This window comes from Anguilla rostrata, chromosome 3, assembly GCF_018555375.3.
Source record: "Anguilla rostrata isolate EN2019 chromosome 3, ASM1855537v3, whole genome shotgun sequence".
NCBI classification, from domain to species: domain Eukaryota; kingdom Metazoa; phylum Chordata; class Actinopteri; order Anguilliformes; family Anguillidae; genus Anguilla; species Anguilla rostrata.
In genome coordinates, this window is record NC_057935.1 from 27,115,897 (window position 1) to 27,136,213 (window position 20,317).

At 48.4% G+C, this 20,317-nt stretch overlaps 1 protein-coding gene across 9 annotated transcripts in view; it reads right to left on the reverse strand.

Annotated features, from left to right (window-relative positions):
• LOC135250587 (protein Shroom2-like) overlaps nt 1–20,317 on the reverse strand; it is a 66,072-nt gene that overhangs the window by 18,767 nt on the left and 26,988 nt on the right. For 2 of the 9 annotated variants that reach the window (XM_064327039.1, XM_064327043.1), the window contains 5 exons: nt 9,459–9,560; nt 7,738–7,755; nt 4,933–5,055; nt 1,067–3,770; nt 21–103 (listed from right to left, as the gene is read on the reverse strand). In XM_064327039.1, coding sequence (XP_064183109.1) covers nt 21–103; nt 1,067–3,770; nt 4,933–5,055; nt 7,738–7,755; nt 9,459–9,560 — 3,030 coding nt within the window. Of the gene's footprint in view, nt 1–20; nt 104–1,066; nt 3,771–4,932; nt 5,056–7,737; nt 7,756–9,458; nt 9,561–19,510; nt 19,677–20,317 lie in introns of those variants that run through there. The other 7 variants (XM_064327044.1, XM_064327045.1, XM_064327047.1 and 4 more) reach the window with 7 other exon arrangements.

Genomic DNA, 20,317 nt, shown 5'->3' on the forward strand with positions numbered 1-20,317 from the left:
AGAAGAACGCGCTCTCTCACCTGGGAGCAGCCTTCTCCTGTCCGGCGGGCTCCGGATCCGCTGGAGAACACCCCGCAGACTTCCTCCCCGCGATTGGGACGTTCTGGAAAGCAGACACAGCTCACAAAGACTGGCCTTAAACTAACTGTCCCCGAAAGCACGCCGGGGCCTTTCTCCAAACGAAACAAAAAAAACCCCCCCAAAAAAACAAACTCCTGTCCCGTCGCAGCGTAGCGTAGCGTAGCCTAGCGTCCCGTTTCGCGGCTTTGTCCCCGGAGCCGAAACGCTAGCCTCATGACGTGGCTCGCCGGCACCTCTGTGGCTGCCTAACAAGTTATTTTTACATTACAGTATCAGCTTTGTTGAAGAACAGGGGGGGAAAAAAAAAAAATCACCCTTGTGTTTGGCTTTGGGTTGAGGGTGTGTCTTTATGTACAGCCCTGGGTTTATCTTTGACTTAACTGGTTCTTTATATTTGGATTACTCATTCTTCCTGCCTGTCCAAAGGTAAAAAAAAGGCGTAATTTATTATGATCAGGAGTTTTTTTCTAACATGTAAAAAAAAAAAGAAAAAACACACAGGTGAACATGGCTGGTCAAATAACAGGCCCTGTTAGGCGATTTTAATCTCTCTAATTTTGAGATTTTAATCTCATTTTGAAAGGTTATCTTGTGTTGTAACATGATAGGGTAGCAACAGGAAGGACCGAACAAAAGGAAAATTTGATAAATGTTTCTGTCACATTAGAAACAAATACTCCAATTGCAAGAAGAAAAAATCTTACAAACTGAAGGACAGGGAGATAAGTTCAGCTGCAGGTGTGTGTGTGTGTGTGTGTGTATGCACATGTATGTGTTCATGCGTTTGACTACAATGTGAAGGAGAGGGAGACAAGTTTAGCTGCAGGTGTGTGTGTGTGTGTGTGTGTGTGTGTATGCACATGTATGTGTTCATGTGTTTGACTACAATGTGAAGGACAGGGAGATAAGTTCAGCTGCAGGTGTGTGTGTGTGTGTGTGTGTGTGTTTGACTACAATGAGAAGGAGAGTGTTGGCTGATCCTGACCTCTCCGTAGAAGTCGGCGGATGGAGACGACCGGGAGCGCTCGTGCACGTATGAGGGCTTGCTCCGCTCCTCCGCGCCCGGGTCCAGGATGTTGTCGGCCGAGCGGTATCTCCCAGAAGGCCTCGCTTCCGACGCTTTCCTCTGCACGTTCCAGGTGGCCTCGTACTCGGCGAACGTGCCCAGGCGGTGCTGCTCCAGCTGGGCCTGCCCGTCCGCGTGGGCGGGGTCCCGCTCAGGCTCAGGCTCCGCCTCCGGGCCCCCCGCCGGCCCGCTCTCGGGTTCGGGCTCGCCCGGGTCCTCGGGGGAGCCCCGCGGGGCCTGCCTGGGCGCGGGCTTGGGGAACGCCGGGCGGCCCGTCGCCTCGAAGAAATTGCGGCGGTCGGCGAAGGAGCCGGCCGCCTCTCCGCGGGGGGGCTCCTCCTCCACCCCTACCTCGTTGATCTTGTCGGGCTCGGAGAAGGAGCGCAGCCTCTTCTCGGCGGAGAAGCGCTTGCGGCCCCCGATCCGGGACACCTGGGCCCCCGCGGGGAGCGGGGCCGGCCTGCCCTGGAGCGCGGGCGGGGGGAGCCCCTCGGCCCCGGCCGGGGCCTCCTGCTGCGCGGGCTCCAGGTCCCTCCTCCTGAAGGACGTGGCCTGCAGGACCCGGGCCTGCGCCTCCTTCAGGTGGTCCTTGTAGGAGCCGCCGAAGGAGGCGTCGGAGGAGGCGGAGCCGGCGGAGGTCTGGGCGGGGCCGGGCCTCCAGGCCTCGGGCTCGGCCTCGGCCTCGTCCTCCTCGGCCTCGCAGGGCCCCGTCAGGGCGGCCGCGCTCCGGCTCTTCTGCAGCTGGGCCCTCTTCAGCTGGATCTCGTTCCGCAGGGTGGTGGCGAAGCGGTCGCTCCGCCTGACCTGCTTACCCCCCTGGGGGGCGCCTTCCTCCGCGCCCGCCTCGCCCGGCCTGGGCTCCGGGCCGGAGGCCGCGCCCTCCTGGGAGAGGGAGTGCAGCATGGGCGTGGTCTGGGGGCAGATCTTGCCCTCGTCCCGGGACAGCCAGGGGTCGCGCTGCGGCTGGCCATGCCTCTGCTGGCAGGCCCCACTGTGCTTGCTGGGGGGGTAGCTCATGTAATTGGGCTCCGCGCTGGGCCCGCTGGCCCTCCTCTGGCCCCCCCTCTCCTCGGGCCCGAGTTTCTGCGCAGCGGAGGCCGGTCGGTCGAGGGGCGGGGCCTCGTCTCTCCTGGTGATGCCGTTGCTGTCCTTCCCCTCCTGGCCGGCCTGCTGGGCCAGGGGCAGCGGGTTCTTCGCTTTGTGGGCCTTCTGGGGGACGGTGGCCGAGCCCCTGGGGCCCGCGGTGTGGGCCGCCTCTGGCCCCGCCCCCATTCCCGGCCACGCCCCCATCCCCACCCCACCCTTCCACTCCTCCACCTTCACCAGAGTGGCCTGTGTGACGGGGCCCGGGGGCTGGCGGGCGGTCAGGCAGTAGTACCGGCTGTGCCCGTCCGCGTTCGGGTCAGCAGCGGCAGCCGAAAGAGAGGTGCTGGAGTTCCGCCCCTGGGTGTGGGCGGGGCCGTGCCCCTGGGTGTGGGCGTGGCCGTGCCCCTGGGTGTGGGCGTGGCCGTGCCCCTGGGTGTGGGCGTGGCCCTGGGTGTGGGCGGGGCCGTGCCCCTGGGTGTGGGCGTGGCCGTGCCCCTGGGTGTGGGCGTGGCCGTGCCCCTGGCTGTGGCTGTTGGTTGGCAGCTCCTGCATGCTGCTGTAGTACCCGCCGGCGGTGCCCGGTGGCCTGGGGGCCGCGGCGGCGAGGCGGGGGCCCATGTAGAAGGTGCTCTCGTCGCTGTACTGGCGCTGGTGGCGGTGGGGCGCGTAGGCGTAGGGGGCCTGGCCCAAGCGCACGTCAGAGCTGGACAGCGAGTACAGCTTGTGGGAGTTGGTGAACTGGCCGTTGTTGCTGCTGTAGGGGTCGGCCGCTGCGTACGGGTGGAGCCGGTCAGCCCTGTGGGGCGCGCTGTACATGGGGCGGGAGTCAGGCCCCCTCTCCCCGACGTGGAGGTGCGTCCTCAGGGCGTTTTCGGGCCCCTGGGGCAGGGGCTTGGCCTGAGGGAGCGGGAGGGGCCCGGGCTCCTCGGCGTAGGGGATGACCAGCCCCTTCTCGTGGACCTTGGTTACGGCGAAACTGTCGCTGCGCACCGGGGGGAGGGGCGGGGGCGGGGAGGGGGCGGCGGCGGCTTTCTTCTTCTCCGGGACGTGCCAGACGGGGCCGGCGCTGGGCCGGCCGGACGAGGAGGAGGAGCAGGAGTGCCGGGAGCCCGGCTGGTCCGCCCCGGTCCTGGGGCTCTCCCTGCCCCCTCCGCCCGGGGGGAGCTGCAGGTATCCCGGACGATCCCCCTCGCACAGGCTCTGGCTGTGCCTCCCGTTGCTATGACGGCCCCCGGAGTCCCACTGGCCCGCCTTGCACAGCATGTTCTCGGTGGAGGCGGCGTTGCTCTGGGACAGGGTGTAGTCCGGCGTGCTGGAGGCCGTGGAGAAGGAGCTGTAGGCCGAGTCCCGTTTGCTCCCCCCTCCCCCGCCCAGGTGCTCCACGCTGTTGTTGGACTTGGCCGGGGAGAGGCGTCCCGGCGGGTAGGGGTGCGGAGAGTGCTCTAGGCTGTCCATGCTCCCCAGGGAGCTGAACTGGTCCGAAACTCGCCGCAGGTTCGCCGGTTCCCAGCAGCCCGACAGGTCGGTGGAAGATGAACTGGAAACAAAATCAAACGAAAATGCATTCATTTCTTTATACTGCACATTTTTAATGAAAACTTTGGCACATCGTGCTCTAGAGCAGACCAGGCCTAACGCCTACCCCACAAATGTGCGGGAAACAGTGGCAAGATTGACAAATGGGAGGAACCCTTAGGAGGAACTGCCTGATTCAATAGGGTAAGCCCATCCTTCTGTCACTCAGTGTGTGGGTTGGTGAGGGTTCACAGTGACCAAAATGGACAACCAGTGAATTTGAGCAGTTAACCTTTGAGTTCTACTGTTCTGTGTGTATTCTATGGTGACTGAGCCACTGGCAGCTCACGGGCCACAGCTGAGCAACTGCAATATTAGGTTAACATTAGTGAATAGGATTAATTTAACACCTCTATCCCTGCTTACTGATGCTTGTGCTATTCAGCCAGTTCACAAAAATAAAAAAAACTAGTTGGGCACCCAGTTTCCTCCGCCACTCAAATCGGAATGAGATCATCTCTTCATAAACAGCAATGTGAACATTGTACAAACAATATGCATTATAGCAGCCATAAAATCAAATCAGTATTTTCCTTGTCTCCAAAGGCAATATCCCCAAAAAGTGTCATCCAAATTGTATTGTACAAAACGACTTCAGTTTGCGTCTTCAGACAGACAGATAGACGTGCATGGAACACATAACTTCTGAACAGCTTAATTATTGGGCAGTTAGAAGTCCTTAGAAGAGGCCAATTAACTGGTGACCAAGAGGCCACATGTGGCATGTCTTAGACATACATTTGAGCCTTCCAACGCTGAAGATAAAATGATCCAGATTATTCAGTAATATTCATCATCAAAATACATCAAAAAAAAGTGTGCCTATGTCCATATCCGCATCCAAAGGATCAAAGTGACAGAATAATTCAAAGAAATTATTCGTATTTCACAAAAGCATCCGTTTTGTTTAAATACGTGTGCTGCATTGTCTTGAGTAGTTTGTGGAAAACGATGGGTCTGTGTGCGGCATTTTTAAAGAGTCCTCCCCCCGGGCCAAAGGGGCTGAAAAGATCGGTTCCGCTGCGCTCGTGCGCTCCACACAGAGCACGACGGGTGACAAAGGACGGAGAGCGTTCCTCTGAGGCTACGCTTTGTCAAAATAAGAGCGCCCTGAGCCAGTTCACCTCGCATCGTATCGGCTGTGCCAGATCGCCGTGGGCGTCGACTGCGCTTTGCCGTTGTCTGATTGGCCCTCTGTGAACTTGGTGGAGTGCCAGGAGTGCGGTCGGCTCACGGGTTCACTTCTCCTGGAGGGAAGAGGGGACATGGCTCTGGGTTAGAAAACAAAGGCGTGACATGGTTTAAAGGTGACTACACACACATACGCACATACACACACACACACACACCCATACACCCATACACACACACACACACATACGCACATACACATACACATACACACATACACATCCACACACACACATATGGATACACACACACACACACACACACGCACACGCACACGCACACACACACGCACATACACACACAAACATACACACACACACACATATGGATACACACACACGCACACACATACACACACACATACACATACAACACAACACCACGTACACACACACAAATACACACATACACACACACACATACGCATACACAGAGAAAAACCCCACTCTGAAGTTATTTTTTAAAAAGTAATCAATTTATGAAAAAAACAATAACATAACCATTTTACAATAACAACAGCTAAATGCATATACTTACTGTCCTTACAGATACGGAACATACAGTGAATATACTGAAATAAAACTTTATGAAGATATTGCAACACTTCACAAAATATGGGTCAAAATACATTACTGTGAAATAAATGTATAATTTTCCATAAAAAATTATGCTGCCACATATTTACAATATATGAACACATAACATTACTATACAAGCGGTTTTTGAGTTACTTGATGTGTGTTTTGCTTGATAAGTAAGCAAGACAGCTACCCTAAATGTAGCCTAAATGCCAACTTAGAACCAAAGTAAAAATCATATTCAGATCGCTAATCCACACATAACAATAAATCACAGGCTACTATTATAATCCTAAAATATAAATGGAAACTATTAATAGATTAGTTTATGAAAGTTGAGGCCTTCCACCCCTGTAAATAACTTCCATTTCCGTGGCACCCCAAAATGGCATAATGCAACATGCAACACCTTACACGTTTTTAAGCGATAACTTCTCACACTACGAACTGGTTGTAAAACTTGTATTTCGGTAGGCTTAATAAAATAAAAAGTTAAAAATAAATGAGCCTAAAGATACTCGTACAGCTATTTTGTACAGCTATTTCTAGCCAAGAACACAGTTCAGTTCACACAGTGAACACTATTCTGACCTAACTTATGCCAAATTAGACTACATTTTTAGAAACTACATATTTAGGTAATTTTCAGTGACCAGTGGGCCCATCATTTATACTCAACCACACCGCTAATTTAGAGCAGTGGGTAGCACGGTCTCTCTCACTGGAGACCAGGGTTTGAGCATTGCCAGATCCCTGCCCTTCACTATTATTCACTTACTTTTCTATTTTATACAACACATTTCTATAACACATTAAGCTGCTTTGCATAAATAAAACAAGCTATATTATTCAATCAAAACAAGTCTAGCAGGGCCAGGAAATCTTAATTTGTTTTATTTTCCTAATTTTTCCTCATTAGTCTTACTTTATGTGGTGAAATTTACAAAACCCTCTCGCTAGTGTAGCTAAAACATAAAAATAAGTCATTTCGGAGAATTCGATCAAACATTCTATATTTGCATCCCAACAGGAGATCAGTCTGCTCAGACAGTGGCTGAACGCGCGGAGGACCGAGTTCAGACAAGCTGCAATATTTGCAGGATAAGCTTACAAATGCTCCATTATGATTCAAAATCAGAGTTTTTAATTCAGTATGATTTATTAGTATTATCATAGCTTTTTTATTTTTAACGTGACTTAAATTTCGAGGCACCCCTAGAGGGATCCTGTGGCACCCCAGGGTGCCTCCTCACCTATTTGAAAAACACTGCCTGAGGCTGACAGCACGTAAACAAAGGACATAAGCTGCAGCAGAACCATTCCTCTAAACCTCAAAACAGTTTGCTACGAGCTAGCGCCATTTCCTGTCATTTCAAACTAACTTGACTTTTTAAAGGGTTTTCTTTCGTTTTTAATATCTGTGATGTCTTACAGCAGCGGTTCTCAAGTTCGGTCCTGGGGCCCCCGTGTGTATGCTGGTTTTCTTTCCTACCACAACCGCGATCCCAGAATTTTAATAAGCTGCCATTTTTAACTTAGAGGGATTATTAACCCTCTTTAGTTATGCATGTCATAAAGAATAAAAATCCCATGTTCATAGTGTGCTTATTGTGCTATATTGCAAACAATTAGAAAACAGGTCATTTGTTTTTAACTGATCAAATTAAAAACGGAAGTTAATTGATAGGCTCCTAAATATGCTGTTGAACACGTGTTTAATTTATTTCATTATTTTTCCCTTAAACACAATGCAGCTTTGGCTCATAATCATTTGCTTTATCTTTGAATTTGTCATTATCTATCAAATGGTTAGTTTTAGTGTGCGTCCACACCAATTAGAAGCCTACTGATTCACGTCAGTCCAATTTGATCTGTTAAAAAAGCTTTACTTCTCTTTTTGTAATTGTTTGCAATACAGCACAATGTGGATGTTGCACTTTTGTTCTTCATGGCAAGTATACGTATATCTAACACAATATGGTTTAGGAAGTTAAAAGACTAATTAAGAAAAAGTAACAGCTTGCTAAAATTCTGGGATTACAATTGACCCCAGGACCAAACAAACTGGGGAACCACTGTCTTACACGACATAACATCCTTTAAAAAAAAAAAGTTTAAATCACCCTTGCCAAAATGTTGCAGTTCGACTATAAAACCTACCCCTTGAAGCGGTGCTTTCTGTAATGCATGTGAGAATAAAACAGAGACACAAAATTGTTAGTCCCAAGTAACAAAAGAACATTACTATTCATGCCCTCTTACCCCGAGCCCGGACAGGACCATCTGCCCCGACCAGTCTGTGCAGGTCAACCACACCTTGGCTTTAGCCAAACTTCACATGCACTTCATTAATATCAATCAATAGGCCTCTGCACAATACAGCAAAGGAATGCAGCTCGTCTTCTGTACTGACTTAATCCCCCAACATGAACTGAATAATTCCAATTAATCAAGCAAACAAACAGGATATTTGATTTCATTTAATAACTTATTACCAAACACAGACAGGGTATTGCTTTTTCACATCAATGGCATTTAGCAGACACTCTTATCCAGAGACTTATGCAGCTTTTAGGTTAGGTACCTTGCTCAAGGGTACAACAGCAGTGCCCTATCTAGGAACCAAACTGGCAACCTTTAGGTTACAAGTCCAGTCTCTTACCCATTTTACTACTCTGCCACACAGAACTGCAACATTAACAACGAAAACACCATGAGTTCAAAATGAAATGGTATAAATACATCATTATAGTTAGATGAGTCACAAAAATGTGTATTTTTCTTGGTGCTATTTTTAAATTGTTCCAGATGTGCATTCATTAATTATAAGATTACTTTCATCATTTCTTAATTTCTGACCATGCTCAACTTACTTTTCTTTTTTGGCCAAACTAGTGTATAGCATGCCCTTACTCTGAGTGCGATAAAGGAGGCCTCTGATATCTGAATTACTGCACGTGAGGTGAATTCATTCCTGCATCAAAAGGGTTGCTTCTTTCAAAACTAGCAAAAAAGTAACGGCAACATAATAACCAGGCCGGAAAAAAGGACACAAAAACTAAAGGAAAGGGCTAATGACCACAATATAACCTATGCCAGCCGGCTAGATAATATTGATACCCCTGATATGTTTTGCTAGTAAAACGTTACTCTACTAACGTTTGAAAACAAACAGTGGGTATTGTGAACAAATCCTAGTTACTGCTCCTATTGCAATGTTTCATTTTAAATCCTGGGGTTTCAACAGGAAGTCCATAGACCCCTTGTGGCCGCTGAAGATACTGTAAGGGGTCCCTGGCCAGACTTCACGCGTAATGACTACATAGATTTGGGAAAATATTTCAAAATGTACAAGCTTTTTAAAAAATATAACCCTTTGAACACTGAGCAGCAATAGCAATGTATTTTACCAGTGTTTGAGTAATATGTTATTTCTGCTTCACTTGTCAAATTTAAATCACACTACATAATTGTGATACAGTGACTTTACATGCAGAGCAACTTATAATCAAATTAGTTTGAATAGAGTTTCTCTCTGGTCATACTGTATAAATCACCATGGAAACAAAACAAGCTCAAAAGAAGTTCAGATGGATCCCAAATTCCAGTATGACCCCAGCAAATACAGTATGACAGACAACACAGTTGAGTGAAAGATACAGTTCAAATGTAATGAATGACAAGACCACAAGATCACTGGACTATGATGACACAAGAAGTAGCCTACAACTACAACTCCCACAGGTGCTGGAGGGGTGGGCTGGAATGAGGTTGGTGGGTGGGATGAGGTAAACGGAGCACATCTGATTGGACGGATGGGAGGGTGGCTCGGGAGCAGGTTTTTGGATTGGAATGGGTTGACGGTTGCTACAATACCATACCTCATGGAACTTCGCAAAATCTTCGTAAGAAAGCTCCTGGCCACATGCACGTCACTTTCTGAGGGCATTTTCTGTGTTACAATATCCACCATTTTCACCTGCCTGGGGCAACAGGAAGGAGGAACACATACTGCATCACTGAACTCATTTAGAGAATAGAGACTATGGGAAGAAGGGAATATGGAATCAGCAAGGGAATCCTGGCACTGACCAATAACTGGCCACATACCCATAGCCATATGGTATATACAGACAGTTTGTATAACCATAGTTTATATACACACGACAACAATGAGTTCAACATTTAAAGCACCACAAAAGTATGTTAGCTCTGCTCTACTCGCTATGTTAAAACAGAGGCAAACCTACAAAGCAGCACCTTTGGAGAACTTCAAACAGCGGAAGTGCTCTCCAGAAATCTCCCTGCTGCTCCTTCCCTTTCCACTGTTCTTAGACAAGAAAAACAGCTGGAAAGAAGAGTGCTCAAAGGGGAACAGCAAACGAGAGGGAGGAAGCACCTTTGTTTTGGGACTTTCTGTGCGAATTTGGCAGCACAATTCTCTTTACGTCACAGGTTTTCAAACATTTCACAACAACCTTCCAGTGGCGGAAGGATATTTAACGCCCGATTATGAAGCGAGTCTACTTTCTGGGAAATCTTTGGGCAGTTTTGTCCCTGAAGCTGCCTCCTTTAAGACCCTGTAGTTTTGTCACCATCTTGCTATTGCTGAATTCTCAAATATGAAATATGCATGGAATAGCGTTCCTGCACTGCAAGTTTATTTGTGAATTTCAGGGAAATCTGAGACAACGTGGGAATGGTAGTAGTCACACAAAATGTCCCCAATGTAAAAAACATGAGGGCAATCCCACAATGCTCCCCAAAGAAGACTGAGCTTGAAGCGCATTGCACACACCTCAGTCCAGGTCTAACCCAAATCACTATGTTCTGTGTTACCGCTGATTTTTTTGTTCTGTTTAGGCAGTAAACTATACCGCTCCCTGTTTTGGCATTAAAAAAGATCCTCAATATTTCAGCTACTGTTCATTTTGTAAAGAATTTTTAGACCACTGATTTCTGTCTCCATTCAGATATGTTCTCTGATAGTGACTACACACTACAATGCGCATCAATCATTGAATGAGGGTAACCATTTGAAAGTAAGCTGACTCATGCCAAGTACTGCAATGACATGAGAGCAGAGAATGATGAAAGCAAGTGCGTGGAGTCTAACCTAGAAAAGTAGGACAATATTAAGTAGGCAAGAACGAGGCACTAAAAGCTATTACCAAAAAAAAAACCAGTACACAAACCAACCGTAATGCAAGTACAAGAGAATCAAGCAAAGTATCTTTTCCCTCTTACCGAGAGACATTAATGCTGAGCTGAATCAACCACTGTAAAAGTTGAATTCCAAATATTGTGTAGTACGTATATTTATGAAGTGGCAGATGCATGTAGTGGTACCTCCGCCCCCTCTTCTGGCCAAGCAGAGTACTACAACTGTCATTGAATCAATACCCCGAATGAGGAGACCATATGGCCAGGCCGCTGCTCCGGGACGGAGAGTTAAAGCAGCGTGGGGCCAGGGGGGCTTAAAGGCCCTCCAATCTCTTAAAAAAAAAAACAGGATCAGCTGCTCCACAGCCCAGCCGAGCTGCCGTCTGCTCCCTGGGGCACGTCCCGGCCCCTCGGCTACACCTTCACGGAATCGAAATGTGCTGAAGGTACTGAATCAAAAGACCTTGTCAAGGCATTGCCACAGTTTACATGTGGGAAAATATATGTCTTATTGCTGCTTTAAGTTAATGCAATTTTTTTTTTTTTTTTTTTAAATACACTTGTGAATAAGACTTAATTGAATTCCAAATCACCAGCACAGTCCTGATGATTCCTTCTTATTTTATCCCAGAGCACTAGACAAACATAAATATCTGTGATGGACAGTCTCACGCAAAGAGTTATATTAACACTGCACATTACTATGTGTGCTATTGGCACTAACCTGGAGGATCCCACAATTATAACAAGCTTTACAGCTCACATGAGGAAACAGTTCTGAAAAAATGCAAAAGCAAAGCTTTTTGCACACTCCTCTATATGTCAGTTAAACTTAGCAGAAGCCTGGAATTTCCTGGATGGACAGAAACACCATAACTAGTTCTATGAGCAATTCCTCATATAACCAGCAGGAAAATAACACCAACACAAGTCAGAGCAGTCACAGAAGGCTATAACAGTCACAGTTTTGGATCAATGACTGTAAACTGCTCTCTTTTGAATTGAACTGTGTCGGGTCTCAATTAGCAGAAGGTTCAGGTTCCATACGTCGTTTCAAGGTACAAGCTGCACATTCCACTTTAGCCGACACCATTTTAACCAGCCTTCTCTTCTACCCCTCTGTGAAGTCGCCCCATATCTCTCCTCTGACTCAGTTCCTCCCCTTTCACAACGCTTCAAGGACAAACCAGAAAGAACACAAAGCCCAACGGCTCAGTAGAGAGAGGGCAAAAATGCATTTCCCTCAACACCACTTTAACAGAGGGCAAGAAAAAAACCACACACAAAAAAAACCCCAAATTTTTTGGTCAAGTCTCAATGAAGAAACAGGCCTGCCTTAAAGGGGAATTGCACTTTCAAACACATATGGGCTCATTTTGTTTATATTGTCCTTCTAATGAATGTGTCGACCTTCATTTGTCTATTAGTTATTTCGTTTTAAATGTCTAACGTTAGAAACAAGGACTTATTTTTTGTTTTTGCATAGGTCCACATAGTAGTACGGTTTCCGGTTTCTTCTTCTTCTTCGAAGAAAAGCATAGCGTTGAAGTCGCGCAATGACATGCTGCCTAGGTCTACGTCCTGAATTTGTAAAGGTAAGCAACAAAACATCGAACGATATTGACAAAACGAAATAACTAATCGAAAAATGAAGGTCGACACATTCATTAGAAGAAAATCAGAAATAAAATAAGCCCACATGTGTTTTAAAGTTGTAATTCCCCTTTAACGCAGAATTTATCTGCAAAGCCACGGGGTATGCGAAGCTCGCTGGTGTTTACCGACGAAACAAAGGCCTGCCCTCTTCCCTTCAGCCGCGGCAGCTCCCGCCGGCCCACGGGGCCACAAGGTCACGAGGTCAAGGGGTCCCACTCCCGCCGTGTTCCCGCTACTTCCAAAAAAAACCCCTCCCCGGACAGGACTAGCAAACACACCGCGCATTGTGCCCTAGCACGCAGACTCCCTTAATTAAAGTGCAATTCATCAGCTCGGGGAAACCTGGTTTAGTTTGAAATGCATTTGTCCAACAAACATGGGAAGACGGACGGCTCTGGATTTTAAGGTGGAATGTAGCTAACCGGACGTTCACGCCGTCACTTCGTACGCTGCCAGAATATCTCAACGGGGGAAAACTCTCCCACTTTTTTGAGGAACACCGAGCTCTACAGTGAAACATCAGGGGGGAAATCTTCTCTCCAAAACCAACTTGCAAATAGAAAAATAATGATAATAAAATAAAGAGAGGCACTCAATGGAGGAGATGACGATGAGCCAAGGGGAAGCTTCCTGCTCCTGGTAAAACGATGTTTAAAAAGTGCTCTCCCCCTGCGCCCTTATGCAAATGGCACAGAGCTCCGTGTGCGCTCCACACATGTTGCTCTCCATACAAATGCAAATGGCTGCCATTCACGGGCCTCATCGTCAGGGCTACGGGCGGGACCGCCGCAGATATTTGGGCTGCAGTGAATCAATGGAGCCCCAGCAGAAGGGAGGAAGGGAAGGGGGGGCCGGGGGGTGGAAATCCCCTCTCCCCTGCTCATTTCACTGTGTCTGAGGAGGAGGAGGAGGAGGAGGAGGAGGAGGAGGCACATTTAAAAACAAACAGAATAACCTCTGAAAGGGTCAGCCAAACGGACCCGTCAGTCCTAAAGTCCACCGCTACGCTTTCCTAATATTCCAACTTCTGCGCAGGACTAACAAAAACAGCCAATCTCATCTCTACAAGTTCATTTCGAAAAAACAATTTTCTTCGCAAGGACACAGAATGAATGAAACAGGCAATTTAATTTGCTACTTCTATCGGTGTTCCTCTAAACCATGCAGTCCATTTTTTTAAACATAACGTGTGTGTTTGTGTGAGTATACAATCATAATTATATAACTGTATAATATAACAGTTTAACAGTGCTCACTGCCTTGAAGCGACAGGTAAACTCAAAGCTCAACTTCCATGTGTAGCCAGTAACACACGCGCTACTGCCAAGCAGACGCAGCAGAGCTGAAGAGAAGACGCCTCGTCACAACGCCGAAGACACGACGGACGCAAACAGGGGAGAGAGTCAGAGAAACCGAGCGCGAGCGAGCGGCGCGCGGATAATAAAACTCACCGATGAAAGTCCGGAGAACGAGTCCACGCAAAAGAAAATGGAGCGAGGGAGAGGAAGAGAGAGGGCAGGGCGGGAGAGTCGTGCCCGAGCTCCTCGGCGGAGGCGCAGAAAAAGCCCTGAACTGCGCGGGTCGGGAGGCGCTCCGTGCTCCAGTGCGCTCCGCGCAGGCGGCCGGCGCATTCCACAGACACTTCAAAGACGGGCGGGGACAATGGGCCCCCCGGCCGCACGGCTGGCCCCTCCGAGCTCGGGCTCCGGCTGCGGCTCCGCCCGTCGCACCCCAAAATAAGAACCCCTGACGCGCCGGGCTCCAGGCATTCCTGGCAGAGAAGGGTTCGGCAGACGCACGAGCGTGTGCGGACGGACGCAAGCACTTCTACCGCTCGCACGTGTGTGTATGTGTGTGTGGAGTCGCAGGAGTGTGCAGTTTCCCTGGGGACTGCTTTTTCGCTTTCCCTCTAATCGGGGGGACTGTCACTCACATCAGTTCCCTTAAGGTAATCCACCGGTGTTTGCAGCCTCTGATTGGCTGAGGCCTTATAAGCTAATCAAAATAAAGGTCGACACCCCCTCTGCCCCACAGCAAGCTGGCTGCGTGTAGACTCACAGGCCCTGTGTTTCTACTGCAACAGGTTCATCTGCTGGGAATAATGGCCGTCTGCACATTACCATCCGCAGGGACCCAGCCAGCATAGCCAGAAAGTATTCACCAATCAACTCTGGCATTGTTCCAGTGGTTGTTACCAATGTACTCTGTGATTGGTGGAGTTCCTCTCTGCTCCTGTGATGTGTAAAGTAAAAAAAGGTTGATTAAAACTAGCCCTGGTACTGTAACAAGTCATCTGGTGACAGGCAAGATTAGGCAAGAAGCTATTTGGGCCTGAAGTTGATAGGGGAGCTTTACAAAGCGATCTCCCACAATGATCTACTGTGAGCTGGCTTCTCATCCGTGAATTCCAGACAGGGGGTCATTTCAAGGCAGTTACCCTGAGATATATACTGCATCTTCAGCTCATTTAAAAACAACATGTGAATGCACCAAACGAAAGGAACACCCCTTAGCCATTATACCGAGTCAGAATAACTCATGCTAAAGACACTGGCTCTTTCATTCGGCCACCAGAAGGAATGCTAGGCATGCAGGTAAGAAGAACTGATACTAAAGAAAGCGGCAAACTGTACTGCGGTTTTCATCTTGCCTGTGAAGCATTCCAGCGAAATTACAAATCTACCACTTCAAATAGCTCCAATAAAAACAGAGACTTTTAAAAGCTCAAAACTTTGCCGTGCGCTCTAGAGATCGATTCTACAAAAAACCCCAGCGTGTCTGTGAGATTGTGGAGACCTCAGCTGAGTGGTACTCTCCAATACAACGTGGAAAATAACATGGTAGTTTTGAGCAGTAATAAATGAGCTGGCCAACTGACGGCTGATTTGTCACTGCTGAAAAGCGCAGGTCTGTGCAGACAGGCTGAGCGAGGTACAGCTGGCTCTGTGGGGCAACACAATGGAAATGGCACAGTAATCACCGCCGGGGCTTATGGGCCGGCTGGCGGGTGGGCGGGCGGGCGGGCACAGAACCGGGTCGGGGAGAGGGGTGCGGGTTCAGGGTGGGCGGGGAGAAAGGAGTGGGCTCAGGGTGGCCGGGGAGAGGGGAGTGGGCTCAGGGTGGGTGGGGAGGGGGGGGGGGGGGTGGGCTCAGGGTGGCCGGGGCGGGTGAAGAGAGGGAAGCTGGCAGACCACCGGCTCTCACTTCCTCTCACCCCAGCGCCACTCTTCCCGCCATCACCTCCCTCTTATTAACATTACTGCCATAGCACCTGGATTACTACTTCAGCACTCAACCAATAGTAAAATGGCAGTAAAATGGAGGTGATTGGTGGATACTACTTCCTGCTACTACCGATAGGGACCAAGAAAATACAGCCAGGAACTGCCCACCAATCACCTTTTGAGTTGTTCTACTGGTTGTTCCCAACATAGCCCGTGACTGGTGGCGCTCCTCTCACCATTCTAACGGTATGGAGTAACATTCCAATCCCTTTAATATCCCTCACCTCCTCTCACTCACTCTGCCTCCAGCTCAGAGGCCGTCGGAAGTTTTGGAGGCCGCTCAGCCATATGCAGCCCATCCTCCTCCACATGCATTTCCGCCAAATCCCCTTTGAACCTCACATAAATCCCCCTCCTGCTAATACTGCCAGGTCACTCAGGCCATTCAGAGACAAGAACTCAGGGATCAAAACTAACGGCTATATACTAGTCAAACTGGTCAAGTACTATTAACATAAATGTAAGGGATGTGATACATGTTATTGGCGTGACGCAACAATAAATTTACAAATGCACCAACACGTGCACCTTATGCTACAGGACTAGCCTTAACTCAAGACATAATCCACCTTCCTGCCCAGGCCCCAACCCCCCTCACACACACACACACACACACACACACACACACACAGGGAGACAATTTACCAACAGGTCTTCAGAGTGATACTTAACCTAAGAGGTATTCCCTACACATAGGAGGTTTATCTAACATGTGACAAGGTTCCCTTTGTTGGAAGCCTGCCTGTCTTAGCGCATTTGCTGCTAAAGCGTAGAGCGCACATTCTATGCCACGTTTGTAATGGTGCCACCTGCAATCTGACCTTTCTGTATCACTGCAGACGGGCCTCATGGACGAACAGCACTGCGAGCAGTCCGTCCGCACCCAACCCTGTATCTGGCCTGGGTCTTCTGCCTTTTCACATAATGCTAATTATGGCTCTCATTAATGAACCCTGTGACAGAGCAGGCTAACAGAGCAAACATGCTAGCTGAGCTTAACCTGAGCCAGACATTTTTAAGACAGAACAATCCACTAAATGAGAAGGCAATGGACAGTAATGGCCTGCCATTTACATGAATGACCCCCACAGTAACAAAGGCAAAGCATTTAATTCAAGGGTTAAAATCATTTGGCCTTTTAATCTCCATGTTAGACGGAGGTCACGTACTTCGACTTCAAAGGAATACACAGAAGAAACACATTTTTGTCAAACATCAGTTATATGCAAATGAGCCTGTAAAATCCCTAATTCAACTGTATAGAACATGACAGAACCAAAAACATGAGTTGGTGGTTACCTGAAGGTTAACCTACATCAAATAAACATATTCTTATGTATCATTAAAGAGACTGCATGAGAGGGGAGGGAGGCTTTCCAAAACTTGGATAAAGTTACGAACAGCACAGATATGCTGTTCTGTTATTTTATAGCCCCGATGCAGCAGTTTCTACAAATGCCATTTTTATCTGACAAAAAAAAATAAACAAACGAAATACAACATATATATATAAATGTAAAAATATATGTACTTTATTGACCACAAAGAGAGGGAAAATAATATGGCTAGAAGTGAATGAGTAAATATGGACGCTGAGCGATACCAACGCACACTAGCCCCTGTGTGGTGCAGGTCTCCAACAGAGCCGCAGTGCTAACCCAGCACAGCTGCCGCGAACACCGCCAATGTCAACGCAGCGCCGTCCTGATCTGCCTTTGGCTGACGAGGCCAGGCTCCCGCGAGGATTCCAGCGTTCGCACCCGCCGCGTGGGAGACTGCACACCGGCTCAGCAGCAAACGCTCAGCCCAAACACTGAGCTCAAACGCTCAGCCCAAACGCTCAGCCCAAACACTGAGCCCAAACGCTCAGTCCAAACGCTCAGCCCAAACACTGAGCCCAAACGCTGAGCTCAAACGCTCAGCCCAAACGCTCAGCCCAAACACTGAGCCCAAACGCTGAGCTCAAACGCTCAGCCCAAACGCTCAGCCCAAACACTGAGCCCAAACGCTCAGCCACAAAAAACGCTCAGCCCAAACGCTGAGCCCAAACACTCAGCCCAAATACTCAGCCGCAAACACTCAGCCCAAACGCTGTGCCCAAACGCTCAGCCCAAACGCTCAGCCCAAACGCTCAGCCGCAAACGCTGAGCCCAAACGCACAGCCCGAACGCTCAGCCACAAACGCTGAGCCCAAACGCTGAGCCGCAAACGCTGAGCCCAAACATTCAGCCTAAACGCTCAGCCGCAAACGCTCAGCCCAAATGCTCAGCCCAAACATTCAGCCTAAATGCTCAGCCCAAACGCTCAGCCGCGAAAGCTCAGCCCAAACGCTCAGCCCAAACGCTCAGCCGCAAACGCTGAGCCCAAACGCACAGCCCGAACGCTCAGCCACAAACGCTCAGCCCAAACGCTCAGCCCAAATGCTCAGCCGCGTTTAAAAAGAGGCTGCATCTATCGGGCGTTCTGTGCCAAGCAAACAAAAACCTGTAACGGAGCGAGCGATTTCTGCATCGTGCATTCTGGGTAAACAAGCAACTCAAGGGCAAAATAAGCTTATACAATGTGCTGCCAGTGCACACTGTGAGCCTGTATGTTTGTTCTATATGTCCTCTGTGTTGTCATGCTTATATGGCAATAATATATAAGATATCCTTACTGAGGACAAAAATGTCAAAGTCAAACAATCATACAGAAGGAAAAGAGTGTAAAATGTAGATGTTTAAAATAAAAGGGGAAAAAAACAAGTTGAGAATGTTGATTCGTCTTTTTCATTTGAAAAGGTGCAGCCAGACCTAAGCAATATGGCAACAACAGTAAGCATCCCATTAACTCCAGAGCCATGATGCCCATGTGCCCCGACTTCCCCGTGGTGGAATGAACTTCGCAAAGTGGCCAGGACAGAAAAAAATCACAAGCCATTTTCCAACATGGGCAGAAACCCCACCTCTTCAGACTGCACCTCCCCTCCCAACCCCACCCCTCCAGCACTCGCTCTCGTTGTGAATTCTCTGATCATTATGGTGCAGGCAGGCTGCCCTAATGTCACGGTATTCATTTACGATAATGTCACAGTTCTAGTGTGGAATAGTTACCTATGTTAGTTCAATGTTCTGATCAGCCTAAATCTGGTCAAATGCATTGGTAATCCTTGGGCTACTGTCTTTCCTACGATTCCTAGATCACAGGCTGATGATGTAACAGGTGTCATGGCAACAAGGGACAACTACAAGTGAAGTACAAATGAGAGCACAAAGACCTGACCATCAACACCAACGGCTGAGGAAAAAACAAATTATTACCACACGGAACCAAAAGATTCTTTAAAATACACCGATTTCTCTCCACAATTTTAGAACGCAAAACTAACCTAATTATATTTCTGCACTTCACAGAGTCCCGTGAGAGGGCACAGACAACAGTAAAGAAAGCAGCGCTGTACTTCAAACGCTGATTATGTATGCTGCTGAGACTCACCGATGTAAAGAACAGCATACATTAAATTCACTGGAAAAAAAAAAACCTGGGCTTCCTAACCAACTGCTAATTTGCCTTAATGGGTTACAAGAAAACGCTAGTAAATTCTAACTGTCGCCAACATTCTTTCTCTGTTGTTAAGCCATAGTTCATCTGCTGCTCTGCCCCCCGGCAACAGCAGATCCTGTTCTCACAGCCAAAAAAAAATAAATAAATAAAAGGAAAAAGTCTATTGTGTTTAATCTTTTTACATAAATGAGTTACACTATCAGAAGCTAAGCGCTGTTACTCAGTTCGTCTGGAAGCCGGCGTGGGGAGAACAATGGGAGCCGGGAGTGTAATAGCGGGCTACGTACCGGCTGAAATGTCAGAGACCCGATCCTTTTCTCCCTCGAAATTCCTGTCACATTGTGCCAGGCGGGTCCGCTTGTCCCCGTGCGATTATTTATGTCTCCTCTGGGGTTGTCAAAACAATGAATCCCCGATAGCACAATCCCATCACTGGTGTGAGCTCACCTCGGCAATGGGAGGGACCACGTTCCAAAACAAGTGGGTGGGGGTGGGGGGGTGGGGGGGTTGCCGCTAAAACCACCAACTTCACAAAACTTCACTCTCTTTTTCCCTCTTATTTCACACACACGTGCTGTGTGAACAACCGAGAGCATATCCAAAAAGAGAGCTGCACCCCAGCCCTGGCGAAGTCACATTTCAAAAGCATGCTAATGAGAATTATGTGCACACCCCCCTCCCCCCCCTTTCAAACTTAGTTGAGCTTTCCCGTCTAAGCTGAGAGCGCGTAGCAGCTTTGCCGGGCGTAATTGGATTCTGTGTCCTGTATTCATGCAGCTCCGGCCACAGAGGCAAGAGGAACGGCCCCACTTTAAAACAGTCACAGGGAGAGATATCCATACAATGGGGAGGGGGGGGGGCGTAAAGAATAGCAGGAAGGAGAAGTATTGTACTGGAAGCACTGCTAGTGATAAACCTCTCTGTTTCTGTGAAAGAGGGAGTATCCAAGCTAGAACAATTGATAACCATTAAGAAGGTGAAAATGAAAGAAATTCCCACAATACACATTATGCCCAATGAGGAATGACGCATCAGTGTTCACAATGGAGAACAACCTGGTTAAATGCCTCTTTTGTAAGCCCGTTTGTAAGCAT